This window comes from Sceloporus occidentalis, unplaced genomic scaffold, assembly GCF_023333645.1.
Source record: "Sceloporus occidentalis isolate IW3139 unplaced genomic scaffold, rSceOcc1.0.p SCAF_69, whole genome shotgun sequence".
Taxonomy (NCBI): Eukaryota; Metazoa; Chordata; class Lepidosauria; order Squamata; family Phrynosomatidae; genus Sceloporus; species Sceloporus occidentalis.
The window spans coordinates 4,229,516-4,242,527 of record NW_028317049.1 but is presented as its reverse complement, the minus strand read 5'-3'; the positions used below and the strand labels follow the sequence as shown (position 1 = coordinate 4,242,527).

General features: G+C 46.0%; 1 protein-coding gene across 14 annotated transcripts in view; it reads left to right on the top strand.

Annotated features, from left to right (window-relative positions):
• LOC149286425 (RNA-binding protein Musashi homolog 2) overlaps positions 1-13,012 on the top strand; it is a 538,943-nt gene that overhangs the window by 435,145 nt on the left and 90,786 nt on the right. For all 14 annotated transcript variants that reach the window (XM_089494106.1, XM_089494102.1, XM_089494104.1 and 11 more), the window contains exon 10: positions 3,704-3,778. In XM_089494106.1, the coding sequence (XP_089350232.1) occupies positions 3,704-3,778 (75 nt within the window). The remainder of the gene's footprint in view (positions 1-3,703; positions 3,779-13,012) is intronic.

The window sequence follows — 13,012 nt, the reverse complement described above, 5'->3', positions numbered from 1 at the left end:
TGGTTCACAAAACTTATCCCTGAATGATCTGACAGATTTCTGGCAGGATTGCTTTATGAACAGGGGTGGGGAGGTGGAGAAGAAAGCTTTGTGTGCATTTAAAGCCACAACGCCTTGTTTGGCCGTGGCTGTTTTGCTTTCCATGCGCAAATCCGTCCCGTCATAATTAGTAATCAAAATTCATCCAGGCGTTTAATGTTCCACCTCTAAATGATGATTAATAGCAAACAATATGGACGTCTAAATCTCATCTGAAACGGAGGGTGGGGGGGGGGACATGCAATGTTGGCAAAATAAATTGAGCATGTTGGCGTTACGGCGCAACAGTTTTGTAAAAAGCGAATGCAACTGGAGGGATGAACCCCTCGGCAAAAGAGCAAATATTGTATTAAGCGACGGTGTGCCGAGAAGAGTTTGATCCCGATTAAAACCAATAGAGAGATCCCCCTGGATCGGAATTGGAGCCTTAAGGAAACACCGAAAGTGCTTTTGCTTTAAACCTTTGTCCTCACATGTGTTAACACTATGCTAGAAGCTTCCAGAGTGTATGCTGAAGCTTGATGGAATTGGTGGCAGACCTCAAGAATCAAGTTAAAGGAAGGCTCCTGGAAGAGACCTCAAGGGCCATCCAATCCAAACCCCTGCCATGCAGGAACTCACAATTAAAGCATCCCCGACAGATGGCCATCCAGCCTCTGTTTAAAGACAACTCTCCGGGGGAGCATCTTCCACTGTTGAACAACCCTTACTGTCAAGAAGTTCTTCCTAATGTTGAGGTGGAATCTCTTTTCCTGTAGCTTGCATCCATTGCTCCATGTCCTATTCTCTGGAGCATCAGAAAACAAGCTTGCTCCCTCCTCAATATGACACCCCTTCAGATACTTAAACAGGGCTATCATATCACCTCTTGACCTTCTCTTCTCCAGGCTAAACATCCCCAGCTCCCTGAATTGTTCCTCAGTATTAGATAGCTTGCATCCATTTGTTCCATGTTCTAGTGTCTGGAGCATCAGAAAACAAGCTTGCTCCCTCCTCAATATGACACCCCTTCAGATACTTAAACAGGGCTATCATATCACCTCTTGACCTTCTCTTCTCCAGGCTAAACATCCCCAGCTCCCTGAATTGTTCCTCAGTATTAGATAGCTTGCATCCATTTGTTCCATGTTCTAGTCTCTGGAGCATCAGAAAACAAGCTTGCTCCCTCCTCAATATGACACCCCTTCAAATACTTAAACAGGGGCATCATATCACCTCTTAACCACCTCTTCTTCAAGCTAAACATACCCAGCTCCCTAAGTCTTTCCTCATAGGGCTTTATGGTTTCCAGACCTTTCACCATTTTGATCGCTATCCTCCGGACATGCTCCAGCTTCTCAACTGACCGAAGGCTTGACCGAAACAGAATACCTCTCTAGGTATTCTCTAGGTTCTCCAGTGCAAATCTGGAGGTCAACATCTGCCAGACGTTGACCATAGAATTGCGCTGGAGGAGCTACAGATGCCTAATGGAGTGTCCTCTCTAGGAATCTCTTGGTCCTTCAGTGCAACTTTTGGTTAAACATGCCGGGGTTGCTGTGTTGGCCATTTAACAAATAGAACCAAAAATCCATCAGTGATTCTTTTATTGGCCAACCGAAATGCACAATATATTTGTTGCAAGCTTTCGAAGCTCCATGGGCTTCTTCATCAGTTGACCAGAGAGTTGCGCTGGAGTACCACCTGCAGCTGGTTGCCCTTCAGAGAAGGCTCCAAAGTGATTAAAAACCTTCTGGGTGTCTACAGATTCACCTTGTGAATGTCCTCCGTTCCTGCCTTGGCACAGAGATGAAGGATATTAAGATTCCCCACATTTCTTTTGCGTTGTGTAACTATTTGTTGTTGTGCACCTTCAAGTCATTTCCAACGTACGGTGATCCTAAGGTGAATCCAACAGGGTTTTCTTTGCAAGATTTGTTTGGGGTGTGTATGCTTTTGCCTCCATTTAGTGAGTGATGTGGCCAAAGTCACCCAGCTTCAAGGCTGAGTAAGGATTTGAACCCTGGTCTCCAGAGTTGTAGTCCTGTTTACCCCCTATAACAACAAGATCTTAAAATGTGGTCGCTGCCGTTGCCTATGCTCCATGAAAAGTAATTGTGGCCATTTTGTCAAGTAAAATTAAAACCTCCTGGTCTTCCCAGATCCTTGATCTCTCCTGCCTCTGACTCTTGGATGCATTAACAGTTGTCCTTCACACTCTTGGGATGAAGCATTACTAGTACCTTAATCTCCAACTGTCAATAGTTCTGAAGCAAAGTACATTTGTTGTAAGCTCTCCAAATGTCAGAGCAAACCTGTTCTATGTGCTTAGCCTTAGCGTTTGGCATTTACTCTTCCCGGCTGGGGGGAAAAAGAGGAGGCCGAGTCCTTGGACTTGGAGGGACTGGAGTGCATTTTAATTAAGAGGAACAGGCTTCAGAAACAGGGGTGGGAAGAGTCAAGAAAAACAACCCTATAGCCTCCAGATTTTGTGCGTGTTAGAGAGAAAGAGAAATATAGAGAGAATGGAGGTAGGAGAATCAAAGCAGCAGTCTCAACTTTCCATCTGCAACGTGGAGAATATAATAAAGATCTACTTTACAAGGTTGTGTTAAATGTTATTCAGTGAACTGTATTTGAATCCGTTTGCATTTACTTAGCATTAATGGCATCCTTTTAATACTTTGCGCAAATGTCAATATTCCCATTTGCCTGTTTATTTATTTTTAGATGCATGTACTGTATATACTTGACTATAAGTCGTCCTCGTCTATAAGTCGAGGGCAGGTTTTGGGGACAGAATGACACGATTTTGATATGACTCATAGGCCTGTTACAGACTGCCAAAATAAAGCTGCTTCGGGTCTCTTTGGAGGTATGCTGTTTAAATGATGCACGCATCCTAAGAATCCAGAAGCTGCACCAAAGCTGCACTCCAGTGCTTAGGAATGGAGTGTGGCTTTGGCGCAACCTCCGGACTCTTAGGACCCATGCATCATTTAAATAGCATACCTCCAAAGAGACCCGAAGCAGCTTTATTTTGGCAGTCTGTAACAGGCCATAGATAAGTTGAGGGTAAAAGCAAGGGGCATGTCAAAAAGGATCTAAAGGGTGAAGTGACGTTTAAAACGATGCCAAGGAATTTGCAACACTCTAAAGGGCTGGATGGATGAAAGAGTACAGGAGGGTCATTGCTTCCAGGGCAGATGACACACTTGCCTTTGGCCAGAGGATGGTTCCTTTTTAAAAATATAAGGCCTGTTACAGACTGCCAAAATAAAGCTGCTTCGGTTCTCTTTGGAGGTATGCTCTTTAAATGATGCATGGGTCCTAAGAGTCCGGAGGTTGCGCCAAAGCCACACTCCATTCCTAAGCACTGGAGTGCAGCCTTGGTGCCGCTTCCGGATTCTTAGGATGCGTGCATCATTTAAACAGCATACCTCCAAAGAGACCCGAAGCAGCTTTATTTTGGCAGTCTGTAACAGGCCTAAGAGTTAAAGTACAGTACTTACATTGATCTATGCATAAGTCGACTCAGGTTTTTGGGGTCAATGTTTGGACTAAAATGTCTAGACTTATACATGAGTATATACAGTAGTTGTTTACATGTGTCCTAAGAGCCGGAATTGTACTAACTCTTGTCTCCCTTTCTCTCTCTCTCTCTTTAAACCTCTTCATATTCCAGGTTACCCAAATTTTGTCGCAACCTATGGCCGGGGATACCCTGGATTTGCACCCAGTTACAGCTATCAGTTTCCAGGTACGTGCGGCTCGGATACATACAACGTACACAAAGAAAATGTTGGGGGGGGGAGAGAGCATTCAATGATACAATCCTGAATACACTGGGGAGTGGGCCTTGTTGAACACATTGAGACTCCTGAGGAAGAAACGCGTCGGTTTGCCTTGTAAAGTTCATGACCAAACTTGATAAGGACCTTTTGTGATGCCAGGCGTCACCCGTTTTGAGGAAAGGTTTTCTTTCCGGTATCACTTTCTAGTGTACTGGGAAGAAAAAACGAGTTAGATCCGTTTTGGGTATTAATTGGTACTGGTTATTTGAGCGACAAACACAAGCCCTGTCCCTCTTTGCATAGACTATGCCCTCTAAGCCTTTCTCTATTTCTCTGGCGTCGAATCCGTTGGCAGCGTTAGGCAGAAGGCCCTCCAGCCCTCTCCTGGAGGCGGCAAGGATTCCGCTTAATGCCTTCCTCTTGTTTGTTTCTGGTATCCCTTGCTTCCATTTTGTGCAGCTGTCAGATCGGCTGCGTTTAGCCATCTCCGCTTGCTCCCACGTTTCATACCGTGAGTCGTCGCTTTCAGGACTCCTGAGGTTTTTGAAATGGTAGGCTAGCTGGCTTTTAAACATCCCCTCCTGCCGGTAATGAGCAACCCCTTCCATTTCATCTCTGGCGCTATCAACAGGCAGTCACTGAAACCAAATGCTCTGCGTTTTGTTTTACGCCAGCAACACTTCAGGCTTAAACTGGATACGCCAGGAAGGGTTGTGTCGGTGTTATGTCGCGGGGGTGTGTGTGTGTGTGAGAGAGAGTTTCTTTCCCTCCCTGCCTTAGGATTTCTGGGGAGAGCTGCGATGCCAGTTCCTCGCCGCAGCTTGCTTAATAGCGAAGGCCCACCTGGAGCCCACAGCAAGGAAACTCTTCCACTGTATGTTAAAATTCATTAATGCATGTCGCAAGTGTGAGGCTGTGCCACCTTGCCCTGCGTCCCGTAATTGCGAACAAGGGAAACAATGGGGGAAACAGCCTTGGCTTGGGTTAATTAAGATACCTAAAAGCAGTAGGAAAATCAGGCCTTATGGAAGAACTGTTTAAGACGTTAAGAAAGCTGATGCAATCTTTAAAGGGTGTGTGTGTGAGCTTTTCAGGCCATGTGGCCATGTTCTAGAAGAGTTCCTTCCTGACGTTTCGCCAGCATCTCCGTCTTCTTTCTCTGAAGATGCCAGCCACAAATGCTGGTGAAACGTCAAGAATAAATTCTTCTAGAGCATGGCCACATAGCCTGAAAAACCCACAAAAAACGATGGATGCCGTCCACGAAAGCCTTCGACTTCATATCTAGGGCGCCTTACAGACCGCCCAAAATGGGCAGTCATGCGCCGCTGCCGGTTGCTGCGTCCGGGAACCGCAGCAGCCAAACCACGCGGTTCCTGGGCGCAGCCAGAAAGAAGCACCAAAATGGTGCTTCTTCCTGCGCCCCAGAAGGGGTGCCGCAAGGCGCAAGGCGCGCACTCACGGTGTCACTTCCGCCGTGTGATGTCCGGACGCTATGCGTCCGCGACGTCAAAATGCCGGCGCCTATCTGTATAGAGCGCCGCCATTTTTATGCACTTGTTACACGCGAGGAGCAAGGCGCGTCAGGAAGCGCCGCCCCTCGCGCGTAACGACGGCGCCTCATGGGCCCATCTGTAACGCGCCTAGGAGAGCTTTCCACAGTCTGAAACCCATCTTATTCTTCCAGTGGGCCTATTTGCTATGTTGGCTGGTGGTGATGGGAGCTGTGGTCCGATGCTTCTTGGGCTGACTGTTTGGGGATCTTAAAATCTTAGAGTTGGGCAATCTAGTCAAAAACCTCTGCCATGAAGGAATACACAGCTCAAATATTCCTGAAAGGTGCCCACCCAACCTCAGTTTAAAGGCCGCCAGAGATGGAAAGCCTACCACCTTCTGAAGCACTGTCGAGAAGTTCTTCCTAATGTTCAGGTAGGTCCAATACAGACAGGCCAAAATAAAGCTGCTTCGGGTCTCTTTGGAGGTATGATGTTTAAATGATGCATGGGTCCTAAGAGTCCGGAAGTCGCGCCAAAGCCACACTCCAATCCTAAGCACTGGAGCACAGCTTTGGTGCAGCTTCCGGACTCTTAGGACCCATGCATCACTTAAACAGCATACCTCCAAAGAGACCCGAAGCAGCTTTATTTTGGCCTGTCTGTATCAGGCCGTAGAATATCTTTTCTTGTAATTTTAATCCATTGGTTCGTTTTCTAATCTCTGGCGCAGTGCGGAAAGCAAGCTTGCTCCATCTTTCTACACAACATAACCTCCGATATTTAAAGATAGCTGTCATGTCACCTCTCAGTCTTCTCTTCTCCAAGCTAAACGTGCCCAGCTCCTTCGGTCATATCTCATACGGATTGGTTTCCAAACCTTTCATCATTTTGTGCACCCTTCTCTGGAAGGTTCTAGTTTATCGATATTCTAGAAGACTAATGTAGAATGAGGTAAACCTCTTCATCAATAGTCGTATATACCTAGACATATTATTCCCATATTCTGCAGAGCTGGGCTTCCATTTTATTATTTTAGTCTGCGGCCTGGCCAAATGGTTGAAGAATATTTGTAGTGACCTGTCACATTCATTGCTAAACACTTGACAAGTGTTGCCGTCTACCCACATATGTAGAGTTACAGGTTCCAACTCTAGAGAGGCTTTTTCTAGCAATGCTGTTACTCCAAGGTAAATGTCACATTTCCATTGCAAACTGCAAACTGCTACCTTACCTCGCTTCCCCTTTGCGCCTTTCGCCAATCCCAACGGATGAGAACGTGTTCTTTTCACTCTAATCTCTTGTGGCATAGGATTGCTTTTGGGATGTCGGTGGTGATGAGCCATCATTTATTTCAAAGGCCTGTTACAGACTGCCAAAATAAAGCTTATCGGGTCTCTTTGGAGGTATGCTATTTAAATGATGCATGCATCCTAGGAATCCGGAAGCTGCACCAAAAGCTGCACTCCAGCGCTTAGGAATGGAGTGTGGCTTTGGCGCGAGCGTCCTAAGAATCCAGAAGCTGCACCAAAGCTGCACTCCAGCGCTTAGGAATGGAGTGTGGCTTTGGCGTGAGCGTCCTAAGAATCCAGAAGCTGCACCAAAGCTGCACTCCAGTGCTTAGGAATGGAGTGTGGCTTTGGCACAACCTCCGGACTCTTAGGACCCATGCATCATTTAAACAGCATACCTCCAAAGAGACCCAAAGCAGCTTTATTTTGGCAGTCTGTAACAGGCCAAAGTTTATGATTGCTTGCTTCATCAACTTTCATTGCTGTATACATGCAGCAATAAATAGTGTGTGTGTGTGTCCCCATTACATTTCTAGGTATCTAGCTTCCACTTGCATGCTTTGGTCAGTAATGTACATCATGGCCTAAATGACTCCCACAAATATAACTGAGGACATTGTATTTCCGTTTATTATTTCTAAGGCAGCAGTATCAAAATACAGGTTGAGTCTCCCTTAGGCAAAATGTTTGGGACCAGAAATGTTTTGGATTTGGGATTTTGAGGCAAATACCTGCATTGGCATATACATACATAATGAGATATCTTGGCGACGGGAACCAAACTCTAAACCCAAAATTCATTTATATTTCCTGTACCCCTTGTACACTTTCATAATACAGTGCTACCTCGGGTTACGAAATTAATTCGTTCCGCGGCGCCGTTCGTAACCCGATACATTTCGCAACCCGAAAAGGCTTTCCGTTAGCGCTGGAAAGCCGCTAGCCGCGCTTCGCATTTGAATTTCGCGCCGAAACGCGCCTAAATGAATTTCGTAACCCGAAAAATCTTTCGTTACCTGGAACAGTTTTTTCCAATCTAACTTTTTCGTACCCCGGAAATTTCGTAACGCGATCAATTCGTATCCCGGGGTACCACTGTATAAGATTTGTGTACGCTGAACGATCAAAAAACAGAGGTGTCGCTATTTCAGTCGACCATGCAAAACGTTTTGGTTTATGGAGTATTTTGGAGTTTTTGGAATATTTACGATACAGAGAGACTCAACCTGTACTACTACTAGTAGTAGTAATAATAATTGCAGTGTAGTAACCAACGTTTGCCTGTCACGGGAGAGCTGGAGCCCTGAAGGACCTGTGAGGCTAGTCCATGAAGCCTTCCACCATTGATTTAATCTTTCCATGGAAAATGGAAGATGGTGGATCACTAAAGTGTGGGAGAAATGAGGGCTGGAATAAAAGTGTGTGGTTCATTTTGGCAGTGAAACCTCTTGGCATTCATATGTGACCATGGATCTCTCTGTTGCTGAGAACTAGCTAGCTTTTCGTGGTACCTGACCTAGAATTTTAGTTCTCTTGGAAAGCTTGTGTCCCCTTCCAGCAACAGGTATGTGAAATAGACCGCAGTAGCTCTCTTTTTGCATCACTCGGCACAGGACCCTCGGTTTGTGATGATAAAACTCAAAAACGTTTTCACTCCAGCCATGATGGAAGGAAGCATCAGCTGCCAAATATGACCCAGCGGAGCATTTACTGTGAAATTGAAGCTCTCACCGAAGGGAGCGTGGTCGACTAGCCTAGCAAAGACAGTTGGGAATCCATATTTTGTGGCAATTAACATGTTTGATCCTTTGCTTGGTTTGCGCGCGCCGTTTGTCACTGTTGCATCCCCAAATCGGCAGAAACCTGTCCCCAAGCAAAAGAGACATGGCACTGGAGCAAAATTGAGGCGCAAACAGGAGAAAAGCAGAGGTAGTCAAGTCCAGTCTGGATCATTCACGAGACAGTATTCGGTGCAAGGAAGCAGTCCAAAGGATAATCCAAGACAATAGTATTTAGAGTCCAGGCAGAATTCAGGGTTTTCATCTGTGGAAAGCTGGAGAGTATGACACATTCACATTCAGAATTTCGCCTGAGTATAAGTTACCAACCTTCCTTAGAATCATAGAATCGTAGAGTTGGAAGAGACCCCAAGGGCCATCCAGTCCAACCCCATTCTGCCATGCAGGAAATCCCAATCAAAGCATCCCCAACAGATGGCCATCTAGCCTCTGCTTAAAGACCTCCAAGGAAGGAGACTCCACTGCACTCCGGGGGAGTTTGTTCCACTGTCGAACAGCCCTTACTATCAAGAAGTTCTTCCTAATGTTGAGCTGGAATCTCTTTTCCTGCATCCATTGTTCCGGGTCCTGTTCTCTGGAGCAGCAGAAAACAAGCTTGCTCCCTCTTCAACATGACATCCTTTCAAATATTCAAACAGGGCTATCATATCACCTCTTAACCTTCGCTTCTCCAGGCTAAACATCCCCAGCTCCCTGAGTCGTTCCTCATAGGGCAAGGTTTCCAGACCTTTCACCATTTTAGTTGCCCTCCTTTGGACACATGGCTCCAGTTTCTCAATGTCCTTTTTGAATTGTGGTGCCCAGAACTGGACACAATATTCCAGGTGTGGCCTGACCAGAGCAGAATACAGTGGCACTGTATTCCTTGTCCCTTTAACCTGATAAGCAAAGAAGGAGGGTCCTTTTTGGTGCGGTTGTGATCAGGGCTGTGGAGCTGGTACACCAAACCTTTGACTCCAACTCTTCTACTCTTCTACCATCTGGCTCTGACTCCTTCATAAATGGCAAATGTCTTTTAATTCGTCCTGTAGTAAAACACAAGGCATTTCTTCACCGCCACGTGAACCATCAGACTACTGCACTTGGATGGATAGAACATAAAATGCATTTACTTGATTAAAGATTCTGAGCAACAAAACTTCCCTAAGACACCATGAAAGTAAATGTGCCACAAACTCTGCATTTAATACATTTTTAAAAGGTAAATTTAGGAAGTTAAGGTGGGTTACACACCGCCATTTAGTACGTAATGAATACGTACTATATGGCGGCGGCCGTTCCACACGGCCGCTGCCATATTTACGTATCGGACGCTGTGCGTCTGCACATGTCGCGGCGTCTATGACGTCGCGGGTGCGCCCCTGGCGCCTTGCAATGTCATAGAGGCGCCGCTTAAAAGAAGCTCCATTTTGGAGCTTCTTTTTCGGTCCGTGCGGGAGCCGCACGGTGTGGCTGCTGCAGCTCCCGCACGGAGCAGGCGGCGGCGGTGGCAGACCACCGCAAAGCGGCGGTCTGTAACCCGCCAAAATTACTCTATTTACTATGTTTTACTATAATACATGGTATCTGCTGGGGTTTGGTTCCAGGAGTCTCAGTGGATAACAAAATCCATGGATGCTCAACTCAAGTCCCATTAAATACAATGGCACAGTAAGACGGTGTCTCTTATATAAATGGAAAAATCGAGGTTTGCTATTTGGAATTTATACCTTTTTTTAGTATTTTCAAACCTGGGATGCTTGAATCCGTGGATAAAAAAAATCCGTGGATAAGGAGGGCCAACTGTGTAGGTTTTTTATATTTAATCCAGAGTCAGAGTTGGTACATTGCCATAGTCCAGTTTGTGATATATATGAAGTGGGACAGGGTACTTTGCATCTCCGCTGAAGTCTAGGAAAGCTCTTGCTGCCAACTTCTTTCTTTCCATTAGTCTCAAAGGTGCTACAAGATCTCTCTACTACCGATTCCAGAGTCACATGGAGAATTAACGCTGCTTGATACCGCTTTAGCTGCCGTGGCTGAATGCTATGGGATTTCTGGGTTTGTGAGATATGTAGCCTTCTCTAGCATAGCGCTCTGGTGCCGCAACAAATGATAAATCCCCGGAGGCTACAGGATGCAGCCGTGGGAGTTAAAGCAGTGTCAAACTGCATTAATTCAGCAGTGTGGCAGCAGCCTTCATTACTCCTTGAGGCTTTTGGTCCATTCCAGATTGACGGCTCCAAAGCCTGTTTCCGCGAGCAGATATTAGGATAAAGGGGGATTGAATTCGCAAACCTTCTGCAATCCATTCCAGCAAGGATGGGGTCTGCCCAGGCTCCGCGGAATTAAATTGGGGTCGCTTGGAAAGAACAGTTGATGGGGTGCCGCGTCTTATCTGTACCCCCAAAGCTTGGGATTGATTAGAATGTGGCTTCCTTTAACCCTCATTACTATGTGTCAGACACACTCATTATAGTGCAGGCTTGGTGTCAGTTCCTATTACCGTACAGATGTGTCACGAAACCTAAATATAGTATGGTTCTGATGTCTCTGCTAAAATAAGACGGTGAAAAAGTCAGCTTAGCCTGAGAAAATTGTAGCGCCCCCCCCCCTTGCATTAAAATAACGCAGTGTTTTGCCGTTAAGTTACCACCGCAAAGGATCCATGGTTGCCACGGGTTTTGCTGTTGTTTCATATCTGAACCCTTTGCTCTCGCTGCTCCTCTCTCTTTCAACACAAGGCGTTTTGTTTTTTATTCGTTTGCTTTGCAAGCAAACAAAACGCCGGTTGACACTTGCATGGAAATGTGATATTTACTCCTGTCGGGTGAAACAGTGCGCCATGATCCACCTGCTCCCATTAGAGACATTTTTGTTATTTGGGAGCGGGGAAAGTCCGATGGTTGATATTCTGTAAGCTGCAGCTGTTTTGCTTCTTTATGACGTCTTAAAAAATTTGCAGACGATAAAAACCGTACCAGCCGTGCCTAGGTTGGACTTTATGGGGAGGACCGAGTCTTTGGCCTCATTCCCGCTTACAAAAAAAGCGCTTTGCCATCCGAATCGATGGATCGATTCGACGGCGGAGCGTGGTTCCCACTACACTTGCCCCGATCGCATTGTCCCCCCTGTAAAATAACCCACTTGTGGTTCACATTCACGAATGAACTGGTTCAAAATGGGCCCGCTCCAGCTGGCCGACGGGCAAATTTAAATCGATTCTGATCCGCATCTGTTTCACGCTTGCGCAGAATCGGTTTATCCAAAAAGGCGCGGAAAAACATCAGCGTCGAAAAGATGCAGGTTAAATGGGCCTAGCGTATGGCTTCCCCTCTCAGTAAATCGATTTGAGTGGGAACTAGGATCATTTGAACCAATTCAAACCAATTTGTGATCTGGTTTAAAAGGCAGTGGGAATCAGGCCTATGCTTTGGGTATCTTACTGTCTGTCTGGCTGCTTGCAGCGAGTCTGTAACTCAGTGGCAGAGCTCATAGTTGGCTTGCAGACATCCCGGGTCCAGTCCTTATATTCGCCAAGAAGACTTCGTCTGGCCTGAAAAAAACCCCAAAACCTTCTGCCAGTCAGTATCAACAATAGTGGGCTGTATTGATGGATGAACAGTGTGACAATATAGGGCATCTTTTCTATCTCCATCCCCAACCTGATGTGTTAGGCTCCAGCTCCCATCACCCTTAGCCAGCAGGTGATGAAGATGATGGGATTGCTCTTCTGATTTGGAGATGAGGGAAGCTGTAGCCCAACTAAAGGGGATCAGTCGAAAGATTTAGCTGCGTAGCATCGGTATGTAGAGAGATCTTATAGCACCTTTGAGACTCACTGAAAGAAAGAAGTTGGCAGCATGAGCTTTCCTAGACTTCAGTCTACTTCCTTAGATGCATATATAGGGTCAAGTATGTGGAGAGATCTTGGAGCACCTTTGAGACTCACTGATAGAAAGAAGTTGGCAGCATGAGCTTTCCTAGACTTCAGTCTACTTCCTTAGATGCATATATAGGGTCAAGTATGTGGAGAGATCTTGGAGCACCATTGAGACTCACTGAAAGAAAGAAGTTAGCAGCAGGAGCTTCCCTAGACTTCAGTCTACATCCTTAGATGCATATATAGGGTCAAGTATGTGGAGAGATCTTGGAGCACCTTTGAGACTCACTGAAAGGAAGAAGTTGGCAGCAGGAGCTTTCCTAGACTTCAGTCTACTTCCTTAGATGCATATATAGGGTCAAGTATGTGGAGAGATCTTGTAGCACCTTTGAGACTCACTGAAAGAAAGAAGTTGGCAGCATGAGCTTTCCTAGACTTCAGTCTACTTCCTTAGATGCATATATAGGGTCAAGTATGTGGAGAGATCTTGGAGCACCTTTGAGACTCACTGAAAGAAAGAAGTTGGCTGGATTAGCTTTCCTAGACTTCAGTCTACTTGAGGTTAAATGCATCCGAGGAAATAGACCGAAGTCTAAGAAAGCTCAGGGTGCCAACATCTTTATTTCACTTAGTCTCAAAGGTGCTACTAGACCTCTCTACATAAAGGAGATCAAGTGCAGAAAGGCTGCCTTTGGATGTTGGGGGGGGGGGGGGAATCCTGAAGCATTCTCTGAAGATGCCAGCCACAGATTCT